The 25,858-nt window shown below is 37.5% G+C and overlaps 1 protein-coding gene across 4 annotated transcripts in view; it reads right to left on the bottom strand.

The window, feature by feature from the left end:
• The window catches only part of dacha (dachshund a), a 229,755-nt gene that overhangs the window by 14,246 nt on the left and 189,651 nt on the right, over window positions 1–25,858 (bottom strand). For all 4 annotated transcript variants that reach the window (XM_015351490.2, XM_015351491.2, XM_015351488.2 and 1 more), the window contains 4 exons: window positions 11,800–11,945; window positions 9,841–9,988; window positions 5,768–5,911; window positions 2,627–2,692 (listed from right to left, as the gene is read on the bottom strand). In XM_015351490.2, coding sequence (XP_015206976.1) covers window positions 2,627–2,692; window positions 5,768–5,911; window positions 9,841–9,988; window positions 11,800–11,945 — 504 coding nt within the window. The remainder of the gene's footprint in view (window positions 1–2,626; window positions 2,693–5,767; window positions 5,912–9,840; window positions 9,989–11,799; window positions 11,946–25,858) is intronic.

Raw genomic sequence — 25,858 nt, 5'->3', positions numbered from 1 at the left:
CAGTATCTTGGAGTTTGACAGATTTTGAAATAATCTGTTCTGTATACATCACCCTTTTCAATTACAAAGTACTGGGAAAAAACAGATATAATACATGTTTTTACAGAAGATGATTTGTGACCCTGTTACAGTATGTGTTTTTGTTACCTACGATAACAAGGGCTGATTTATTTACAATTTCCTAGCTCTACAGACTCAAGCCTCAGCCTCTGTCTGGCCACAATGGGGAGTCACAGCACATTATATGAGAAAACTTAGTTTGGTTAAGAGTTTGTAATGAAAACTTAACTGTACAATGATTTGCTATTGAGCTTATAGGGACCTCAGATAAAGACATGACATTCATGGTAAGGTTAAAAGAAGATGCCTATTCAATGTTTTGTAAATAAAGGATGGACAAACATTTATTTGAGTCTCCCCAAAGTTGTAGATTTACTTAAAATATCTAAAATGATTCTGACGTTCATATCCTAAAAGGTAAACATGACAGTCTCCAACTCTGCTGAATCATTTTCATTGGCTTAATATGTACATACATAAATAAATATATACACTATATGCATGTGTAGAAACCAAAGTTGAAGCCCATCCATCTATTTTTCCAGACAAATCTGATAACATGTGGTGTATAATAATCATTAATGTTCAAAATGTAATGTTCTTGCTTTCCAAGAATTGACAGTCTGAATTTCCTCCCACAAAAACAACCTGCATTTTTTATATAAACTATGATAAATTGAGTTCTTTTTACTTTCACTTTTCTGAAATGCTTTTTCCCCCCTCCTTTAACTTTGCACTGGAAGGGGTGGTAGTGTAAAGCACTTCAAAGCGATACTGGACTGAGCCCTAACGTGTCAGTTTCTGTTTTAATGTCACCGTTAATTTTGAACTATCGTAATGTGCATATGTACTACACATGCTTATTGCCATCTGTGCCTTATCAATCATCTCGAAATGGGCTGACCCATAGCCCTAACTGTGTTAGTTTTAAACATAATACCATTGTAGTAGAAATGGGGCATTTCTCAAGATGTAACAAGAAAAGGAAACATTAGACTGCATTATCATGACAGAAAGTCTTTTGTATGAAGGCTACTGAAGTAAGAGCGAGCCAACTTTATGCCAAAGCTAGGTCTGAGTCATCTTTTCATTGATTTCATTGACCTGATTTACAGTCAAGGTGGGTCAGCTTATTTGTGCAAGGTTATTTCTCAACTACCCACTTTTCCTTTGCTCTGACTTGCCATTCAGTACTACAGAAGCAAATGAAATGCAAAAACTTGTCTGTCAGTCTGTCAGTCGTCCAGCACTCACCCCAATAAGCACACAGGAGATACAGGTAACTAACATTGCTGTGCAATTGAATATGCCTGCACAATGTGTCTTTCAAACACTGGTGAAGAAAAGCTTGTGATTCACAATGAAAAATGTTACAAAATTAACAAGACACTATTCTTTCTTTCTTTTATTCCCTCTTTCTGTTTTGCTCCTCCGTGATGAAAACTTAAAGGTTCCAGTGCCAAATCCTGTTTGCAATAATATAATAAAATTTGTATAGTTCTTTTATTTGCAGGGCAGTTAGAATTCGTTTATCTTTTTTTTCCACAGCTACACTTTCTCTTATACCGTGACATTCTACATTTGATTTGGACAAGAAATGTTGCTCTGGAGCCAAGACTATTTGACAATAGAGCATTGTAGAGTTGATTCACTGGAATCTTCAAGATGATCCAAGCACTCATATCAATAACCCACCAGAAAACGAACTGCCACCTTTTATATGAAACCTTTTTTTCCCACATAACATCCTGTTTCAGCATTGTTGACACTCTGAGAATCTCTCTTCCATGCTGGAATTTCAATACATTGTGTGCTGGGGAGGGAGGACTCACTGTCAAAAATCAATATGCTCCTCAGTAAACAGCTTTCAGCAGTAGTGTATAAGCACTGGTCATACTGGAACTTACAATGAATGTAAATTGTCTGATTTCAGAGGAGAGGGGTTAGGAAATATTGAAGGGTGACATCTTACATTACACTGTCAGTCATTATGCAGTCAAGAATTGAACAGTGGACCAGGAATGTCTGTATTTAAATGGTCCTTTTTGTAAACTCTGTGACATCCAGGAATTATGATTAATAAGATTAGCAAATAGCTATGTTTCTAAAAGGCTTTAATTTTAAAGTATAAATAATACAGTTCATTGCTGCATCTTATTTACAGTAAGTGCTGGAATGTTCAACATTGCTAATCCAGGAAATCATTATCTCCACTATTTTTCCCATTAGTCATTTGCCAGAGTATTTTTTAGGCATGTACTTTGAAAATCCCTGTGACAGTGAAAGGGACACACAATGCATTTGTTATGAACATACTAGTCATTTTTAGTTAAATAAAACATCATCCATTTTACAACTTTCAAATTCACTACTCTCTAAGCCACATTAATTAAGCATATCCACTGACTTAATTGAGAAATCCCAGTGTATTCCACAGTGCTCTGGACTGTTTTCATTTAAAACGAAATGTAGGTGAAATTTCTCATACATTTGTGGTTACACACAGGACAAAAGGGTTGGGATTTCTGAGAGGAGCCATTGGGCAATATGGCAGAGTTCTTCCTACCTTGTACGGGGGCATTCTCGTGCGGAGTTCCATTGTGCTCCGGTTCCACCTCTGGAATAACTGCGTCTAATAAAAAAGAGGAACATTCTTAGTTGAGTGTAGCCTCTTTGAATGTTTAGCATGGTAAACCTGTGATGCATTTATACCAAAACTGAACACACATTTGCTTTGATATAGTTTCATAACTAAACACAAACTCCAGTACTTACTATTAGCTGTAACTTCACCATTCTTTGCACTGTATCGTACCCTAGTATACCACTGTTAGCTTTAAAACTCAGAGCACTTATCACAATAGCCTCTTATGATATTTTTTCCTCTTGGAGAGAGAGTTGAAAACAACGGCTAGGCCACTAACAGTGAGGATTGGGCAAGTTCTCTTGAGCTTGTGAAATACATATTGCAATTCATTAGTTCAGTTGTGGAACCACAAGATAACCTATTCAGATTTGAAACCAAACCCTAAATCTCACCTTTCCTTGCACCACATTCAATGAAAGATTCAAAACCAATTATTTACATACTGTACTCCCTGTTAGTGCTATTTTAAATCATTGATGTAAGTTTGAAAATTATATTTTGTAGTTTAGATTGACTGTGATATCCAAGTAAATTAGCTCTTATGTCTAACTGTGGTATTTGCTTTGGGCTCTGATGAATAATTCTGTACATTCCTGAGAGCTCGTTGATCATTTCTGTTTAAAGAAGAGATTCAAACCCACTGTGAGATTAATTCAAAAATAAAAACATCCTGCATTATTAAGCTTATTATTAATAATAATGTATGTGTGTAAGCATGCAGGATTACAAGAATACCCAGGATATGAATACAATTAATAGTTTTTGTGGTTCATTACTGTTTCAGTGAAATATGTTTGTTATGAACAACACACATGATTTATCTTTGAAATGAGACTTGTTCATGCATTTCAAGATCTCTTAGATGCAGAATCTTTGGGTTTTTATTAATCCTTATAAGCAATACCAGTTTGAAACATTAATGAAATTCAGAGACAGTATCATACGCTTGAGGCAATTGCTGTATCTTTCTTTTACTACAGGCCTTTACTCCATCCTCATACTGTCCTTATATCCTTGAAAAGTCATTGCTCATATTCTTGCAATATCCCTGCCTTTTGTCCCACTATACCCAACATCCGTGTTAAACGGAAGATTTTTTTTTTGGTGACCCAGGCTAATGTTTTATTGATGCCCAAGGAAGGTGAAGGTCTTCAATTGATCAAGTAGTAATTAAATTATAAACTACCATATGTTATATTCAAAGAAGAGCATAACAGTTTTGTCTAGCACTGTCTGTAATTTGATATTGATACTCCATCCATCCATAATTGTTCTAACCACTTTATACAAATCCGTTTTGGATCTGTGCATTTTAAAATGCACCACACTTTGTTCCACTAAATATTTTGTATGGATACACTGGTAGAACTTCAAGATTTGTACTCTCTTGTCAAAAAGAAGATTTTCTTGTAACTTTGGGATTATTATTTAATACCTGGCAATGTTATAATAATAATAATAATTTCTTACACTTTACAGCACTTTTCTGGGCACTCCACTCGAAGCGCTTTACAGGTAATCGGGACTCCCCTCCACCACTACCAGTGTGCAGCCCCACCTGTATGATGCGACGGCAGACATAGTGCGCCAGAACGCTCACCACACACCAGCTATCAGTGGGGAGGTGAATAGAGTGTTGAAGCCAATTCATAGATTATTAGGAGGCCATTATTGGTAAAAGCCAGAAGTAACACCCCTACTCTTTTTGAGAGATGCCCTAGATGGGCTGAGATTTTTAATGACCACAAAGAGCTAAGACCTCAGTTTTATGTCTCATTTGAAGGACACAAATGTTCTTTGTTCTTAGGTCTGTGCACATCTAATAGGACAAATTCAGTATTATGTCCATACTGATATCATGTCATTCATAGTATCATTCAAAGCTTTGGTTAGGGTTCATTTTTGCTTGGAAAGAAAGGAAACTGTTTTCTGTTATCTTTCAGTGAACAATAACGTCTCTTTTTTGCTATCTATCCATTTTTTGTCCACGTGAGGGTCACAGCTCTCATGCAGATGTCTTTTTGAAATGTTTATTTGCCTTTTCCTGCTTGCATAATGTTTCATTATCCTTTTTGTATAAACAGCACTTAGACGGCAATAGTATTAGTTTTATTAACTCATGCCTGAATGTCTCACACAATTCTTTTTAAATAGATACGTCTTACGTCATTTTGGTTCATTGTGCAATAGTGATTACCTTAATTGCATTTTTGAGTTGACATCATCTTGTGAGGGAATTCATATAGATTGATTGTACCACATACAACTGTATGTATACTCACAACTTCTCATTTAAATGGTCTTAAAATTAATTGTTTTGTTGTAGAAACATTTGCTGATGTTTGAACATATGTGTTTACGGAAACATTTTGGTGACAGTGTTTTAAATACTCATTAAAACAGTTTACTCTTTACTTGATTCACAACCAATTAACTGCACATGCAACATATTTATCAGAAAAATAAAGTGAAGAAACAAAAAACATTCTTACAGCTTTTAACAGAACTACACTCTAGTCGGATAATAATCGGATTTTAATAATAATGGATGTGTGTAGGCACACAGGATTTCAAGAATACCCAAGATATACAGTAAATACAATTAACAGTTTTCTCAGTTTATTACTGTTTCAGTGAAACATGCACGTTACGACCATAACACAGGATTTGTCTTTTAGATGCAGATTCAGAATAGACTTATCTATTCGCATGTGCTAAAAAGGGTTTTGCTGTATATTCACTCCAAACCTAAGAGTGTCACACCTACATGCCTGAAATCATTATCTAAGTTAAGTGTTAATGGGCTGCTTTGCTAACCGTGTCTCATTTGCCATGCTGGTGTTATGGCTCTTTTAAGAAACAGTGAAATTTTTCTAAAGGGAAAAAAAACAGCTTATTTATTGATGGCAACAGCAGAGGCCAACAGCTGTGCAACGGGTGTGTGTGCTAATCCAAGCTAAGCAAAACGATTATGACAGATACACAGATCTCCTGTACAATTACGCATTACCTCAGCTGTTTGCAACCACTGACATTTCTCTTAATCCTACGGAGGCCTACCATTTAGCATCCTGAGACTCTCGGGTGAAGTGGCCTGTTTCAGTGCCTGCTCCACTTGCTCTCTCCTCTTGGACTCAAACTCCAGGGCTTCCTGAAGTTTCCTCTTAGCCTTCTTCTCCTTCTTCAGTCGCTTCTGAATCGTCGCTAAGAGAGAAAGCAGCCCAGGTGAGCAGCGCCCTGAGAGAGGGCTTTCGTGTAAAACCACAAAGAAAAAGAAACACAAGCAAAACAAACTGTTGTCTGCTGTCTTCTTCACAACAGCAGGTTTCGACAAATATGAATCACAAGCAAGTTATAAGAAGTGTGCAGAATAATGGGCTGATTACAAGCCTGCTGTACACTGGCAATGAGGAAAGAGCATGGTCCTGCATATTTAAAGTGGATGCAAATGTCAATGCAAAGACTTTGTTTCTGAAATATTTTCAAAATTGCCACAAAAGGGAGGAAGCCATTTGGTCCATCACACTCAATTATTTGTAATTCCATTGCCAGTAAAGGCTAAAATGGGCACTTTAGGAAACCTACACAAGCCTAGCATGCATGTCTGTGGAAGGTTCCCACCCATGTGAACACAAGAGAACATGCAGACTCCACACAGACAGGCATGTCAAGATGGGATTGAACCCGGGACCTTGACGCTGTGAGGCAGAAGTGAGCACTGCAAACTAAGACATCACTATGCCACTCAAAATTTGAACTGATGGATGCTACAGGGAAGAAACCCATGATTATGGCTTTATGTTGTCCTATACTACTGAATACATACTTCAGTGTTTTAATGAAAAGCCAACACAATATTTAAAGAAAAAGCACAAAAACCATGCACATACAGTATAAGATTTATTGACTGAAAAACTACATGTAAAAAAAAACAAAAATCAAAACACTCAAAATAAAACAATATAACCCTTGTGCCTAATTAAAACATTCAGGATAATCCTGTTGCATCAACTTCTTTAAAGATTTAAAAACTGACTCAAAACACTATGTACAATTGCACAAACACAGAATGATGAAGGCATAAAGATCTGCTAGAAAAGGAACAGATCTCCAGAGAAGCAGCCTGATGTTTTCATTTTGGGTAACGTAGCTCCACAGTTAAAAAGTTTTTGGGCATAACCCTTTCTCAGCTTGGGAGTACTTATCGAGGAAAAGTAATAGTATACACTCAATAGCTGGTGTGTGACATCAACAGGACTGTGCTTGAGACACAAACCAAATTCCTCTTTCTGGGCCCTTCTTTGGTGTGAGCAATTTCTAACATCATGAAGATTCTCCCTAATGAAAAATACATTCAAATGACATGCAATAAGATAACAGGCATGACTAATAAATTATGAAAATCATTGTGCATATCGTTAAACTGCATTATTTCAGCACTAATTACCGTCACTTTCTGGCTTGGAAAAAGACAAAAATTAATTTAAAGCCCACACACGCTTCAAAGTGTAGGTTCATGTAGCTGCCAAGCCAAAAAGGAATGGGATTTAAAATATCCAACATATACAGTATAATGCACGGTGCCTTCAAAAAAATCTAAAAAGGCAGAGTAATGTCGATTTCTGTGTGCTGCATTGTGTAAATTCTGTGCACATCAGGACTCAGAACAACAAGCCAAGAGTGGCTTTAGCTGTTCCAATCGCAGGCATCGGATACATCTGACTTGGCTCCTTATAACAAAGGGATTAGGACATTTGTGTCATATATTCATGTAATGGCAGTGTAGCCTGTATCAAATTATTGCCTCTGAACTATGGCCTGAATCTGCTATTGAGTATGTTGTGACATTACTAGCAAACGACGGCAAGTTACTGTACATTAGCCAAATGGGGAAATTGTACAGAATTTCAATATTTATTCCACCATTATAGCACGAAATAATGTTAGCAGGTCAATTGTAAGTTTAACAATGGTTCTGATTTTAAGATACAGTGTAAGACAACATGTTTTTTTTTTTGTGAAAGGCGATGACAAGAATGCCCTGCTTGATTCCACTGTCATACTGTAGTTCAATAATCCCACAGCGCTGGCAGCACAGGTACAGTAGCACTGAATGGAGGAGTGCTGCAGCTCTCTCATCACACCACAAGCTTGTAATGTAGAACCTCACTTTTATATGAAAAAACAAGGCACCTCTAGCCCTACTTAGTCCCACCCACTTGCATGCTGCCACTTAGGGTGTCAGTCAGCTAGTTAATGGTAGACTGTCAACGACAGATCCCACACTCTCAACAAGTACACAGTACCTGAACTGCCTGAACCTCTCACGTTAAGGATATAAATATAGAATGTATCGGAACTGCCTGAGTCTGACCCAAAAATATCTTGTAGCAGCATGTCGTACACCTTCACTGCTGTGCATTACAATGTAAAGATATTAATTTCATCTTAACATTCCTCCAGCCTAACAGACCATAAATAAGTGAACATTAACTGTACTCCTCATTATCCTATTAGCCTGATCATAGCTTGCATTGGAAAAGGGTTTGTAAAAGATGTACAGTACATGTCTGTGATACACTTTATACATATTACAAAAGACAACTGTTGTATAAAATGATTTCCTAGACACTGCTACAGTATATTGATAAGCTTGGGGCTTAGGGGAATTCATGATTTGCAGCAGTGCTGGGACACTGTGTGGCATTGTTGTGTTTGGATATTCATCGAAGATATACAGTACAGTACATTTGCTCAGATGTCTGTGTGTGCGTACCCATCATAAGACCCATAAAATAGTTATTTGTAGTGAAGAAATATTTGAGGAATAAGAAAACACTGTGGATTAAATTAAAAAAAATAAGCATGATAACTCACCATGTTTTAAAAATGCTAAAACAATCCTATCTAAAAAAAAATGTACAGTTACATTTTTATTCATTTTCTCAACAGGCACATTGATTTATTAATAACATTGCTTAAGTACTTTAAGCCTTTTGATGCAAACACTAACACAATTTAAATGCAACAAACATTTTCTTGGTTACAAGGTACAAGTGTTCAGCAAGTACGTCTATACTGTATATTGAAATAAACACACTGCTTCTCAATGTACCAGAAAATTAATCTATTCACTGGTTATTTCAGCCTTTCCCACAAGAAAATGCTTGTTTCTTTTCAAAAGCTGGTGGAGGTTGCTGGCCTTCAACAGGATCTTTGTAAATTCCAGAAACAACAAACAAACATTTGTTCAGACATTCATGTACTTTTCCAGGCACTAAGGATGAAATATGATTAAGTAAGGTTTACATTTTATTATCTGCCAAGACTAGTAAATAATGCAAGTTATATAATGCAAGGTAACTAACTAGTCACTATGTTACAAGACTGCAGAGAAATCTCTGGTGTTGTGGCATCTATAAAAATTGCCTGACATCTCAGCTGAGCTTATGCTTTTAAAGATGAAAAAAGGCATCTGATACCATGAATCACACAGTGTATACAATTTAAATCACAATTCAAATGTGGGTCACCATGCGTGTTCTTTGTTAGAATGTAGTTCTACACTATCAATACAATTACACATAAATTGTATGTGTGTTCATGCAATATGTCAAAAGTATTCATATTATTTCCATTACGTAACACGAACTAAACATAAACACTTTTATGAAAACTATCCATCCATGATCAAAAATCTACTTATTTCTAGAAATTATTGAGGCAACCTGGAGCTCATCCAGGAAACTCAGGAAATTGGGAATACACCCAGTCCATTGAAGAGCATGCACACAAGAGTACCAGTTCATAATCGAACCCAGGACAGAAGTGTTGTGAGATAGCAGTGATACTGCTCTGAGCATGACCAGAATATACAAAATGATACAAAATGATACAAAAACAGGATATTTCATAGGAATGAGTAGAAATAGTTGTCATAGATCCAACTCTCATAAAATACCAAGCACAAAAATAGGCAGACACAAACAGCTGTATGTGGTAACTTGGTCTGCTTGCAGGTCTGCCTGCTGTTTATACCACGGACAGGGAGACACTGTCAGAACAAGCTCTGTGAAAGTATTGCATTGCACTGTAATGCCAGCCGGCCATTCACACATTTCTGTCGTTCTTACCTCGGCTCTGCAGTTCGGATGTCAGCTGCCTTTCCAGATTCTCTCTCATCTCTCGCTCCCTGTACAGCTCCATCTTCAGCTCCTTCTTCTCCTGCTGGATCTGTTTCTCCTGTACTCGAGCATTGTCCACAGCAACTTTGAGAAGACCCTGTGAGAGAGTGAAGACAGAGCACCAGGTACAGGTGAAAAATGAACTATTTGGAGACTGGCCCTGAAACTGAAATTCGCTCACTTCATCACAGGTCAGTGTGAAAATGCAGTGTTGCAAAAGTGCCAAACCTCATTACGCAAATAAATAAACCCTCAATATTTGAAATCCACAACACTCATTGGTGCAAAAGTGACAAAATTTGAAAAAATGCCAAAATGAAAAACAAAAGAAAAATATGCAATGACGTTTTAGTTTCACTGAATGTAATGAATCAGTTAAAAAGTAGTCAGAAAGCAAACTGAGAGGGAGATAATTCTCCAACACTCGAGAACTGACATTCGTGCTCCCAGAAGAGGACTGAAGAAATGAGGTGACACTCTGAATCGGGCATTCCAATTTGAGGGGAGGATTAAGGGACTAAAGTGGACATACTTAATTTATAACACAATCAAATGAGGGCTGATCCGTCTGTGTAACATTATTACATGAACTGAACTCAGCTGCAAGCAAGCTCTCCTTTTTTCTGGTGCCTGGAGCACATTTTCTGATATACAAGTAATATGGAATCTGTATGTGCTGATGTTTGCCCAGGGCTACGCCTCTGCCTCAGTGATGTGATGACTCTGATCAATAGGTTGTCTACCAGCTCATCATGAAAGCTATAGCAGAGAGTGGGATGTATCTGATCTAATACTGCAGTCCAAAGGAGGCGACATCACAGACTCTGAAAAGAGGGGCAGCTCTTGTATTACAAGCACTGCTGGTCTTAAAAGGGCTAAAAGTACAGCATTTATTCAGAATGTTTTAACTGTCCCAGAAATCCTTCACTTATACTTACACTTCACCCGACAAAAATCAAACTTTAGAACTGGAAAGTTAACTAAATTTCAGCATAAATACAGTGGGAGAGTAGAGGGGAGTGGTGCGATTTGCTGTACAAAGCCAGCAATCAAAACATCCTTAATACTTTTTTAGGAGAGAGATGAGAAACACTGCGTTTAATACCTTGATTAAGTTTGGAATCACAGTGTTAACAGAGCAATACCCTATGGGCCAGATGTGAGTCACCATAAGGTTACTGCCCTGAAGAAGAAATTAAGGAACATGGAATAAACTAAAACTAAGAGTGCCTTGCTTTTATTATCTTTTTATGCGGATTGTTAAAAAAAAGATTACATTATAAGATGGCGAATGTCCAAAATCAGACATTCTGTGTCAGGTTAAAACAGGATCTTTTTCTGTAAGTAATAATATACTGTACTGTATACAGTATTATAATATGAATTATACTATTTTAACCCTCATAAACTGAAAAGTATATTAATTTTGGTGCTGCGATTTTGCTTCACACTCTGTAGTGTGAAGGGGTACAATTTGATGTTTTGTTTGGATTATAAACCCTGCAGTCAAAAACCAAGTGACATTTTGTTTTAATATGGCAGGTAATAAGAACAACAATAATAACAGCATATGCTTTGCCCTTCAGAGGGCAATCCAGTTTAGAGTTGCTCTATGTCTTACTATATGGTTAGCAGCTTGACTACCTGAGCACAGTGAAGTCAATACTGGAGGTAAAGGAAATGTATGCAATTAAAGGTTATTCATGCAATGTGTTAATGGCTCCAGCACCAAAAAAAACATTTTCTTTCATAAGATACTTTAAGGATTAAGAATGAATGCTTTTCGGATTATATTTATACCAAATGGAAAAGCTACAGGCTAATAGATGTATATTAGAGTGTTTTTTTACATCTGGTATCTTCATTCAAGCACTACAAAAGTGCTCAGTCAGCCTAGTGGCGGGTTACCTGAATGTTGGTTAAGAGGGTTTCCACAGAAGACAGCCCATCAGCAAACAGGAACGGAGCAGGGAATCCAGGAGGCAGGGCCTGACCGGCCAGGGGGAGTTTGTCAAAGCCAGGCTTCATTACAGGCAGGGCCAGCTGGGTCTCATCTGGGTAGAAGACACACAGCGAGACCTGACGTCATTCTGCTCTGCAGCAATTGATCTCAATAGACCTGGCACCTCATGGGCTGAGCAGACACATGCGCCGGCAGATAAACACAAGTTAAGGGCTGGAAAGGGGATGGTTTGAGAATCTTCCCCTCTATCAATTTATTTAGCTATTCTAGTAGAACAATGTGATAGAAAAATCTAATAAAACAATATTTATTGACCAAAACATTGGCTTAAATATTTAACCACCAACCTAAAAGACTGCAGTTTTATGTATTACATATTATGTACTGATTTAGGAATTTTAACAGGAGGTCTTTTTTGAGCAGTATGTCATGGCTGTCTACAACAAATTTATTGAAGGTGCTGGCGCAACAGATTTCCTCAAATCTGGTCCGTATGGATGGACCGGATTCATGAATCGATAAAGCTACTAGCAATTGAAGGAAAAAATTGGGCTCTCCTTCTTTGACCATTTTTTATATTAATATAAAACCATAAAAAAGTTTGAAATGTAGCTATTGGAGTGATTCATCCATACAGAAATCCTTGCCTCAATCTTTAACAGTAATACTCCTTAAGACAGCTATCAGAAATGGCATACCTAGACACTGTTCTACATATTTTGCAAAATGTCATTGTTAATCTTTAATCCAGTTAACAGCATTAACATTATCTTACATTTCCAAACTGAAGAAAAGCTTTTACATTATTTATGACACACAGGGAAACAGACCAACCATACAGTTGTTACACTGTTCAAATTATTGCAAAGATCTTGTGGTCACACTAATGAGCATCTAATTTACCAGGCAAGATGCCCAACTAATTGAGCGATTTCTCCAGCTTAAATCTTAATATGAAGTAAACTGCGAAAATATAAATAAGCCTGAGGGTGATGATCTAGACCATTCCAAGGAAACCCTAATTGAGATGGGGGTTGTTAAAGATGATATAATTGTAAACTCTCATAACTCTTGATTTCTGTGTTCTTAAAATGAAGACACATGAAAAAGACTTATTATTTAGGTAGAGAACCGAGAGCAACTGAGGCTCCAGAGGTCTTGTACATTGAAAGAGGTTAAAAAACAGGGGTGGGAGGGAAGGCGAAACGGCACATATGCATTTGTAAAAGCTGAAGTAAAAAATTTCGATAACGTATAGTTCATCTTTACAGGGCTAAACGAGACTGCTGAAACACCGGCGCACAGAGAAGGGCCCAGATGCAAAAAGCCTCATATTTCACCCCTCCTGCCCCCTCCCTACGACAGGGCCAAGTCACAGGGAAAATAAATAGAAGTGTAAGAGTAGTGCAGGCCATGATTCATTTTGATAATCTGCCCCAAGAGATGACACACCGATCTGAGCTTCCCCTGCAAGACAAATAGGACACCGAGGGTGGGAATTGGGATGACAGTGTAGCAGAGGTCACATCGATTTCCAGCTGCACTTCTCCACAGATGAGATAACCCCATACTCCATTTTGCCCATTGTTCATATTCTACCTGTCCCACAAGCAATAAATTTCCCTGTACTGGAAAGGGCATTAAAGTAGAAAAAGAATTCTCCCTCTGACAGTCTGTGATTAAGTTTTTGTACCAACTGAAAGTGGATCTCAGATCAAGGTCACTGCATTATAGTGTGAAGAAAAAAGAAAGAGGCACCAAGCTAATGTCTTTAATACAGCGAGCAGAGAAATTAAAAAGAGGGGGAGTAGGTTTAAGAGGCTACAGGGTTTCAATTTGCATCAGTACTTTATCACTTAGGTTTATCAAGCGTATTTATTAATAGAAATAGAAAAAAATTGGAAGCTCTTGTCCATCTCGTTCTTGGACTCTGATCCCAAACACAAATACTAACAGCTGCAGAAGATCAACACATAACAAAATAAACAGTGTTTTACCCAGAGAAGAACAATGGCAATTCATATCTAGGGCGGAGAATTGTGTTTAAAGCCATGTATACAAGCAAACTTCCTGCACTCTTCTCATTATTTAAGTGCTACTCTCTCTTAAAATGGCAGTTTTATCTGGTAAACGAGATAAAATACGGATTAGGTAAAAAAAAGGAAATGCTTCCCCTGAAAAACCCTCAAACCTGTAAAAAAAGTAAATAAATCATTTTTGAAAGCTATAACATTACTAATTTATTTTCTTTTGTTTTACACATTTGATTAACATGACATACAGTAAGTGAGACCGAACTATGAAATTAGTTGATTTCTTGGTTAAGGATCTCATCTAGTTGTCTGTTATGACTTCTACATGGTATGGAATATGTGGACACAATCCATTTTTCTGTGTTGTTGTATCAGGAAGACATTTAATCACTGGTGCTAATGTTTTACTTGAAAAAAAAACAACCTACATTAATTACTTACTGTACCTACTCATTTCTCTTGGAAGCTTTTTTAAAAGGACAGGCAACAACAATTCGTTAAAATATTGTACTCTACAATAAATAAATGATGTGTTGTTTGCTTTCAGCTAAGGTCAAGACCCTAAATTATTCAGCAATCAAAAGTTTTGTTTTCTAAAAATAAAGGAATGGAATAAGCTCAGCAAGTAAGTAAAATACGGAGAAGTGACAAGTGAAATCAGAAATGCAGAGATCAAACGGATTAATGTTCGTGCGACATTTTCTTGAGCATCAAGAACTTTATTGGAAAAACAAGCGGGAAGCTAAATGATTATGAGCTGGACTTTAATCACAGGACAAATGTGTTATTTTCTTTTTCATTGCAGAGCCGAAATGGCCTTGTAATTTAAACCTCCAGACACACATAATATTTAACCAGACAAGAAAAAACAATCTTACTGGTTTCGGTGAAAAGACTGATAGGTATGTCAGGGAATTAATTTTTCTCCCTCGACCAGTGTACCTTCTTTACTTCAAGCGGTCTCGCTGGGATTCCCAAATGCGCTTACACAAAAGCCAGCTCCCCATGGCCCTCCTGACGCTTAGCAACCATCGCCTCAGGCCGCAACCCAATAACTGCACAATAAAGAGCGCGGTCCCCTAAGGGGCCATCCCTAAAGTGCAACACATGAGCGTCTGTAAAATATGCAGTCCCACGGCCTCCGCCGGGAAAGCGTCAGCGAGCATCACAGAGAGAGCCACGCGGCCGCAGGAATGAAGAGAACGCAAGGTACTGTATACGGAAGCTGTCAGAAATTCTTAACAGCTCAAAGTTGGGACTGTGTTCCTAGCCTGGCCTTATTTATTTGTTTGCATTAGCGGTTACTGTTTCCTTCATTGCTCTGCAAGAGCTTTGTGCCGAATGCAAAGCACTTTCTGGGCCTGTTTAACTGCAGGTAGGCATTCATGACTCCATATGGGAGAACAGATGCTACAGTACAGCCAGTGAAAGGGATCTGTACATCTCCAGCCATAAATATGCTATTTACCTCTGTATCATTTTATTACACCTTCTCCCCAATGGGTTTTCCATTCTCTTGCATTTGCCCACAATTCAAAAGAAATCCAATTAAGAAGTGATTTATATCAGCATATGCAAAATTCCTTATGTGTTTTCATAAGCATTTAATACATTTTTTTTATCTTTTCATCTTTACAAATCTGGAATTGCAGTTGATTTTTACAATAAATAGCTGAGCTACGTTTTCCCTGGTGCATGATAAATGTACTTAACGCATTCTTTACAAAAGATTCTCTCAAAACTACCAATGAATGTCCGTATTTTCACTAAAAGAAAAAATACATCTTTTTTGGTCATGGTGTCTGAGCCTTGTTAGCAGTTCTCCTCAACTGAAGTTCTTCCTAGGATTGTGTCATTCAAGGGGATAAAGTAATGAAACAGATCACATGGAGAGGCAAAGAACATGAACATATAAAAATTAAAGTGAAAGTGAAGTTGTCTGATTATTCAGACAAACCATGCTTTAACCATTGCAAAAATGGTGGATATGTATGTTTTGACATAGTGTGCCCAATAAAAAGAAATACGTTTTAATGCTTTAATACTGTACATGTCCTTCAGTATTCTCCTATGAAGACAGGAAGAAACCCTCTCTCAGGATCAATGAGTAACAGTTACTGCTGACTGAAGGTCAGCTGTATTTATTGCAGGAGGTCACTGGCTCTCAGTCACATGAAATACTCCTTGATAGCTTACTTCCATGCTTTTTGCTGTTTTACTTCTTCTTCTAGCTGTGCTCAAGCAGTCTTGATTGAGTGTCATGACAGCTTTTCAACTATAAATGAATGAGAATTTGCTTAGTGGGATAAAATTAGTCAAATGATATTGATCCTCTATCGACAAGCAAACATTCATATGTGATACGAGTCCATCAGCACTGCCATTAAAGGTAAGCAGTTTTTGGCTGTAGTGCTGCTTTGTAGTTGTATGAAAAAATCTTAGGTTAACTTTCAACATAAATTGAGGACCCATCTGAAACTGAAACACAGATATAATCCTACAACTAGTCACAAACCAACAAAACAACATCACAGGATTTCAATGTTTTTCAGACTGAGGCATGCCCATGACAAAAACAAGGAAGTATCTAATTACATTGCCAGTTTTCCTGTGTTTTTTTGAAGCAGCAGTAGCTTCAATAATTAATAATTAGCGGCATTTACAGCATGTGGCACATTTCATGACAATGAACCTCAAAGTGTTATAGAGCACACAAATACAGGAAATGACCCATGTCACCCCATACAGAAGTGCTGTCCCTGCTTGGGTGCCAATACTGGCCAACAGACTCATAACACATCAGAACAGGAGGAAACGTAAAAGACTGCTTGACCAGCTCACTTAAGAGTGAAATTCAGGATGGTGAAAGTGTACTATCCCAGACAGGAATTTAGCCAAAACAGCCAGAAAAGGGATAACTTTTATGCTGTGTCCCAGGACCTTCAAGGACTATGACCAAGTATAACATATATACCACATAACATCTCTTCAAAAGAACAGCACTTCCTATTGCACATTGTCCCCAGTCACTATAATGGAGTAATTTGGGAATACCAGTTCAGACTAAATTAATAGCACTTACAGCAGCAACCTGGCTTTCCTGGAGTTCTCTAATCCAGACCCAGTCTTGCACAGCTTCTGCTGCTTAACAATAGTTAAACACTGAAGCTATTCCTTATAAAGGTATTCCTTTACTTCACTGGGACCTGCTGCATTTCAGACTACTTTATACTGAACACCAGCTCACTGCAGAGGACCGTAATCAACAACCAATCAAAACTCAACATTACACCAAACATTTACATGGTTTACAAGTGTCAGTCAAAAAAACGTAAGGCACCTACAGAGATAGAGATGTATTTTTTACACCTTGGCAATCACTTACAACAGGACTTTTGATGATAAAGCAGCAGGGGAGAGATAGAGTTCTTCAGTGCCAACAATCTATTTACTTGCAATAAGACACTGAGTTTGACATAGGGCGTCCAGGGAGCTATAAAGAGTTGGGAACTAAATGTCTTCATGGTATTTATAGTCCTTAAAAATGAACTGGACTGGGAAAATAACTATGCACAGTAAACATTTGTATTTCTCAGTCAAAGTTACCTGCTCATTAGTCATTCTCCCTCTCTCCCAGGAAATTTGGAAAAGTTCAAGGTGTCTTTAGCATTCATTTCCAAAATGAATTAAAAGACTCAGTTCTGAACTAGGTGAACAAATAAACCACACTCTGTTACATTCCTAAAATGCATCTGTAGTTTTCTAATTGCATTTAATTTTAATTAAAGAGATACACTTCATAACACAACCTTTTCAGTTTCTCTACCCTTGCTCTTCTAGAGAGCTGAACAAACAGAATAAGCTAAATGGCCCTGTTCTGTAACTACAGCTAGTCATAATATTATTTACTACTGAGCAGAACTGACAGATTGTCAGGCCACCTGAATAAACCAGGTACTCAACATACAAAATATCTCTGTAGGTTAAAATGAAAAGAGATTCATCCATTACTGCTCTGTTAGGCTAAAATAAGAGCAAAATCAGAACTTTACAGGAATACAAACCAGCTTAATGCATAATGAATTTGTTTTCTGGAATACTATTATGCTCTGTGATGGGAAACATTAACTCATGAATGTTGCGATGCAGTCTGGAGACAACTGCAGACTGGATGCAACTGGGACAGCCTTTTTCTTTAACACATCAGGATATTTATGTTTTTGCTCTTTTTACGACCACAGTAATGCTGATGTGAATTTGGACGTGATGGCAAGAAGCTGTTCACCTGTTCATGGTGCATTTCCACTGAAAACATGCACTTTCTCTGTTACGCCACCTTGTGGTGTTTCTTGTTACCAGTAGCATGCCATGGGTGAATACCGAATAGAGAAACAAAGCACCAAACGCACTCTTCCTTTACAATTTATTAAACTCTATCTTTATTTTTCACACTAAGAAATCTTTCTCAGGACAGAGGCATTTAACTTGACCGAGAACGTGCATGTTTCTTTCTTGAGGTGATACAAGACCTGTGTTGTTTTAAATATATAGTATCTTACCTAAGGGATTTTTATGTTGAAAAACACTGACAGAGTTTAATACATTGCAATGAAGATCAGAGCACGCATCATGTTTTTTTTAAACTATTTCTCTTTGACAGCACTCCATTAAATTTGGGTGTATGTATTTTCTTTTTTCGTGAATCCAGAATACAGGTGAAAACAAGCCTCTCATTTAGGAAAGGCCCAAAACGTACATAATTCAACTAGAAGCCAATTTCACAAAAGCACTTCATGTTGCCACCTTGGTAAATCCAGCTTAATGGTATCAAATCGAGCAAAAACACAGAGAACAAACAGCCCAAAAAACATTTTTTATACCATACTAAAAGCTGATTTCTGCAGTGTTTGGTGAAAAAAGCGTAATATACTGTCTATCTGGAATGCTTTTAATCTGGAGAAGGACACATGTGAGACTAGCAAGAATACCAAGGCGAATAGGTGTGTACCGTGATTAATGGTCCATAAATCCTGTGACTATTAATGAAATTATAATTTCATTTCTTTTTTAGCTTTTCAGGTTTCCCTAATCAAATCCATCAGAATAATTTGATCATTTTAAAACATAAAAAGCAGGACATTTTGATGGAACTTGGAATTATTATAATTTTCACCTTTGGCAGCAGTCTTTTTCCTAAGCAGATTCAAAGGAACTCACCGGAATTCTGGGTTTTTTGCTTTTATGTACTATAATCAGCACATTTCTGCACATAGACACCAATTGAACAAGCATAGCCCACAGTCCACCAGAAGGGAGCCTGCTCAGGTTCAGCTGCCCTTGGCTATGCCATTAATCTGTATGGCAAAACTAGTTCAAATAGCCCTGAGTGCTGAACAACAGCTCTGCTTTAAATAAGCTCACTTTAAAAGCCACCATCACCAGCAATCTGGCTGTACGTTAAAACCAGGCTTTAAGCTGAAAGTTAAAGTAAAGTTAATGAGCTGAACAAACTAAAGACGGAACAGCAAAATGGTAATTATGTTCAGAAGATGAAAGCTTAACAATAAAGTGAGACAAAAACTGGTTTTCATTTACTATATTTTAACTGGCGTACAAGGCCCTTCTGAAATATAAAATTGGTGAAGCATTAAGGATCGGCAATTTAAAAGAATTTAAAATGGCTGTAATTCTTCTGTTCAGGTTACACTTACTCCAATAAAAACGACAGTGATTTGATTTCCTTCATGTAGCTGCAGTTTTGTATTAAAGAACACACTATATACCTATTCTGTAAGAAAACACCAGCAAACGCACAGAGCAAACTATCAAAGTTGCCAGTTGTTTTCATTTTAACCTTATATTTTCCACTGGGCAGAATTCTTTACTTACATAAAATATGACTTGTAAAAAAAATTGGTTCAACTTTAATATATGCTCTATATGCTAATATATATATTGACTATAATATGTCCTGTTTCTTGTGTTTCAGGAAACTTGACAACCTTAACTGTTTGTGGTGGTACATACAGAAAGAAGGAGATGTTGTTTTAAGATATTTGTGCTTGCTAAAAAATGTATGTAAAATGTTCTGCCTGTTTTAATTATGTTATAATTGTGCTACTGCTACTTTTTTCAGCTTTCATCAGCTTTCAGAGAGCTGAATTGGGTCCCTCTGTTCGCAATGAGGAAAATACACGCTTACAGACTTGTTTTCTGTGCCACCAAATTCAAGTATCTTGTTTGTTAATTCATTTCATCTCCCTGATTTGTTTTACTGAAATATATGGCGACATAAAAATACTGCAGTTCACAATGTCATATTTCTCTCTGCCTCAGTTAAACGTCAGATAAAAGAATCCCCCAGACACCTCACCATCTGGACAGAGACATGTGCAGGGAAAATCTTTTGACTCACTTGAAATGCACTCTAAAACATTTATTTAAACTGTATTCTGTATTAAGAAGCAGCAGCTGAAACTGAAGGAAACTAGAGGCCAAATGATAATTATATCATCAATGAATAAATTAAAAAGATTCTTTCCTCAAAATCAAGACAATCAAACAAACATAAAATGAAGTAGGATTTCTTTAAATTATGAACTATTAAAATAAATTTAGTTATAATTCTTAAATACTGGCATCTAATTCAACATGAATTCTAATGAAATGCTGTTTAAATACTATTCAATATTTTTTGGAAAATTTCCAGGACTTCATTCTCAGCTGAATCTGTTCAACTGGAACTAACAAAGTATCTGTTTAGACAGTTATTATTATACATTATTACAAATGTTGTCAGTGCTTAATTGCAGAACCTCAAGATTAAGGAAACTGATTCATCGCCTAAACATGCTCCAAAAGTCTCTTATGTGCAGATAGTCTTCATCTATCTCTCTCTAAAAGCTTGAAGGGAGGATGACAGTGAGTGATGAGAGAATCTACTGTATGTGTGGAGATACAAAAAAATCTCCCATGTTTCTGTAATGGTGAGCTTTCTAAATAACAATTAACTCTATCTTAACTCTATGACTGCTGGATTCCAAGAATTGATGGTGGACTGATAAAGGAAGACAACCATACTGTAGGACAATTTGCACTGCATACCCAAACTCTGGGCTTCAAGTAAGTTTGAATTATGCTGTATCCCCAGTGTGTCCATTCAGAGTATGGCCACTTTCTAAAAGGACCTAAATACAGCAGAGCAAAGACAACGGTTGGAAACCTTTTTTAGTTACATGGAATTATAATAGTACATAACCCCAGTAGCTCCAAACAACAATTATTCATCACTACATGAAGTATACATACTGTCTAGAAACACTGCATGGAGTTTATACCAAACGTTTTGGAGGAATGACAACAACCAAGTTCAGTCAGACTCATTTGTCTGTAATTAGCAGTCGCTCCTGACAATCCATTCCTCTCTTAAACGCTATAAATACCTATGAGGTCCCTGTCTCTCTCTCTTGCAAGTCTCTTGCATCCCACCTCCCATCTACACCTCTGCAGCTACCCCTTTGTCACCCTGCAAGGGGGTCCTGGCCTCCTTGTCCAATGGCCGGGAGGTCAGCCCTCAGTCAAGAGGGTTAAGCCACAATTTCGCTCCATGACGCTTTCAGCTTGGGTGTTTGTCATTCCTAGTGAAATGGGGTTCTTGGGCACAGACCTCAAAAGAAGGTATTGATCCAAAAGGCTCAAAACTGATCACAATCAATCCTAGATTGAAAAGTATGTCAAATAACATCTTTAGCATGGCAACAGCGTGCAAAATCCTGAAAAGAAAAGAAGAAGTTAACAGACGTAATGTCTTTAAGATCAAAAATGAAAGTCCCACAAAAAGGACCAGAATAGAAATGAGGTGGAAGTGAATTTTGAAAAGACAAATGCGAGGCAGTTCTTAGAGGAAAAGTTGACTCTCTCTGAAGCTGGGCATCATTCAAGAACCAGCCTGATGAGGTTTTTGGATCAATAAACTCCAAGCAACAAAACAAGAAAAATGGGCTAAACTATCTCCTCCCCTCTCATGTAGCTTTTCCTACTTGTATCTTAAAGGAATATAGAACAAGCAAGCTGAAAAGTAACAAGCAAACACTGATGACCTAAACAAGTGCACTTGAAGAAGATTCCCCTCTGGTTAAAAAAGACTGTCCTGATTCTGGTTATACAAAACTTAAGAGGGAGGAGGAAGAGGGAGAGAATTAAGGAACAACAAAGTGCACTTATTAATTAAGGCAATTTCAACACAGCTCTGCCTGTCTGACACTCAACCCCTGTAACTAATGAATATTCCTAAATGGAATTAACTTCAATGAGTTTTTTTCCCCCAATTAGCCTTTGCATAGTGATATAGGGAATATTAAGTATGAGATTTATTAGGTCAAAATTTCCCCACTTAACCTGTGCAGAAGCAGGACTGACTGCACTGACTGAAATGCTACTGGGTGTTCATACAGTATATTCATACAACACCACATTCAGTCGGTGGAGACCTGCTCACTCATCTCTAGATACTGGAGATTTTTTTACTGACCCTATTTTGTGATGGTTCTGTAATTGATTTTAAAACCACTCAACAAAACTGGAGCCATATCACAGTGTAAATATTAATTCTGGGCAACTGCCCTAAAGGTGAACTAAGGATGTGTCTCCAACTGGACAAGTGTCTCTGCACTGCAGGCCTATACTGTCAATTTATATACTGTATGTCTTTTGTGCAAGAAGAGGAAAGACAACATGAGTCTTGGGAATTTGTTCAACACTTAATGACTCTTTTACTCTTTAAGTGTTACATAAATTAATGGGAAATGGCCTTAAGTTTCTTTTAGGTATCTGAATATGGAAGGAGCTGAGGAATACACTGTTGCTATAGACTTGAACATTTGTGAATCTGTGAATCACATTGTGGCGTTAATACTACTGTTTGAACTGACTGCTTTTCAGATCTAACCATGGCAAAAAGTAACTTAAAATCAAATACACAGCTATTATCAACACTGTTATAAAGTTTGATGTGATTTGACAATTCATATTCTAATTATCTGTAGTTTAAAATGTTTTTGTGTGTATGAAACAAGCTACCTATCCATGTATCAATATTGCTGAAGCCAAAACCCTGCCTTAATCAAGAAACTGCTGGATGAGATCCCCTGATACATGAACTACTACCAAAAGGGCTAGATGAAACAAAAGGCCTCCTCTCGTCTGTAACTGTTTTTATATTCTTTCCTTTCAGCTCTTAAAATGTTGAAGATTTCAAGTCAGCCAAAAGCATTACAAGTACTGTACCTTGAAATCTCCAGCTCCTTTAAAAACAACCTTTAAAACAATAGGAATCTACGTCTAATTGACCAAATTATAAGTTTAATTAAGGCTTCGGCAATATAGCTGAGAGCTCAGCAGGATGGTAAGCTATTAGATGAATGGGGGCTGTCAGAACTGATGCAAGGTGAAACCAGCTCTGATCTGGCTCATCACCGCAGGTCAAAGGGCTGATTCTGCAGTAAACACTGCATACTTTCACAGAACCGCACAGCCTGTCTCCACTGTCTGTCACTGCTGTCACTTTCTTTTGGAACTTCCAGACACAGTTGTGATCTCAGAGCATTCAGTGGATCTTCATAACAAGCAGCAACAGTATCACATTTATGTTCTCAGTTTGTGAGGAAGTCGGAAATCATATCTGAGATTGTTCTTTGCCAGTGACCACACAGCTTCTATTACAGCGTATCCCAATAAAGGTTTCTGGCTGAAAAGTGCTGTGGTAACAGAGTTTGGTTACTTTGGTTTCATTTACTGTAGATCACTGACTGAGGTCGATTCATGTTCCTCACTTATATCTGGGTCAATGATCTTAACCTGTTGGAAATCTTTGGATCAATATATCCTACTGGGAACTAAGTTAAATTAGTCCTATAAGAGGAGTACTAACCTGAATCGAAGACTGAAAATGGTCCAATCTTACACTTGAAAACTTTATTATAACAGTGATCATTGAAAACACCATCATCTCTTATTTGGGTGTCAAGATTTATTTGACTCGAAATCACAACATGTTGTAGTTCTTCTTGCCCCTAGTTATGTTCTGACCTGTTGTTAAGGACAACTTCAAATTACTTGGTAGTGCAGTAAAACTATATACAAGCATATATAAACATTGTAAGATAGCTATAATCAAAATTTAGTATAATAGTATTGCAGCTATCTCACCATGATTGGAAATCGTTTGTGTTTACGGCAAAGATTTTCGAGCAAGTGGCTCAGTACTGCCAGCCTGCCTGCCAGTTAGTTGCAGCAAGGAGAGAGAGGTCAGTTACAATATCCATCAAACCTGCGGTCTCTCGCATGGAAATGAGCAGAAGGAGGATTGGCAGTGAATGCTCTATGTCCTGGTGTCTTTCATGGCAGAGACACCTGTCTGTTAGAAAGCCTACTAACAGGAAAAGACCTAATTTAATAGAGACCCTAAAACCAGCAATGCAATGACTTTCCCTTCCTAATGACCTTGTCCTAATTTTCAGAACTTAATCAGTTTTGCTGAACCGCTCTGATGTTCATATTGTAGACATACACGTGTTTTGAAACACTAAGCTAATTTGCGTTTCAGGCTTAAAAAGGATGCATTGAATTAGACCAACTGCAACCTGCCAAATGCCCTTGTTGGCTATTGGGGACATTGTAAAGCTATGGGGCAGAACTAAATGCTCAAGTTTAATTAAACCATCACAAAGTTGCTTAGAACAGCAATCAGGTTAACGATCAAAAGGGGCTTTCAGAGCACCATTGGATTTATTCCTCTGCACATTTAAACACCCAGCCTTGATACACAAAAAAAAATAAAAGAGGATACAACCCTTTAAAAAATCAGAGGACTTTTTTTGGATGCAATTTTTTTTTGAAGAATAATTGTTTCCGTCTCCAAAGCAAGGAGCTATCAGTTTGACAATTAGCCAAACACTTGCAGTTAAAGCAAAGATTGCTGTCTTGGAATGGAAGCAAAAGCTGCTATCTTTGACTTTCGGAAATGGCTCTCGCATTTGTTTTACTTGATTTGCCAACTGCTTATCTCAAAGGCCAAACAATACTGCACATTTCTATCCGAAATCATTACAGACCATTTCAAATCATTTCCGCACAGCTAATTTCATAATGGCAGAAGGAAACATTGATTGTAAGCAGATGCCGCTATCTCCTTTATGGAAGTCGCACAGCAATTAGAACAGAGGGCTCTAACAGACAAGGCACTCGACATTTTCAGAAGGGCCTGCTTCATCTATGTACGGTTCGCATTTTGACTGTACTGTACTGTATATTCAATGAGGTTAATAACCCAGATCTCAGCCTTTCACATGGGGGATGCTTGGAAGACTAAAAACCCGGCCATCCATTTGGCGTCCTCAAAACAGGAGTCCTTGCAGAACTTTGAGGGCCTACAATGCTGCAAAGTCTTTTCTGCAGAGTTTACGAGGTTCAAAAGGGAGTTGAAGGAACTGTGATTCACATGACTGTCATATCTGGTACATCCGGTCAGTACAGTACTATGCACTGGTAATAGAAGCTCAGTCGTCTTGCAGCAAAATTAGTTTTTCAAAAGATAAAAAGAGATGCAGTCTGTGTAGCAAGGGGGCAGCATTTACAATGTATGTTGCAAAATAATATGCACAAATCAAACTAAAATCAAGACAAGGTGGACATCACTCAACTAGTAGAGTTGTACCCCTCGAGTTGCAGATCAGAATGGATACAACACCACAAAGGAGCACCAACTTGAATCAAACTGTATAGTGATTTGTGTGAAGTGTGATGGTAAAGACCCTGTCAAATTAATTCATCAACAGAGAATTTCATCCTGTAATTTGATAACACTTTAAAATATAGTAGATGCCTGTAATGTTCAACACAGGTACAGTACCTTAAATCCATACAGTACATCAGCATACTGTATATGTATTGAAATATTATGAATGTATTCAGA

This window comes from Lepisosteus oculatus, chromosome 8, assembly GCF_040954835.1.
Source record: "Lepisosteus oculatus isolate fLepOcu1 chromosome 8, fLepOcu1.hap2, whole genome shotgun sequence".
NCBI lineage: Eukaryota > Metazoa > Chordata > Actinopteri > Semionotiformes > Lepisosteidae > Lepisosteus > Lepisosteus oculatus.
The sequence above is the reverse complement of the archived record's forward strand: the minus strand, read 5'-3'. Positions and strand labels throughout refer to the sequence as shown.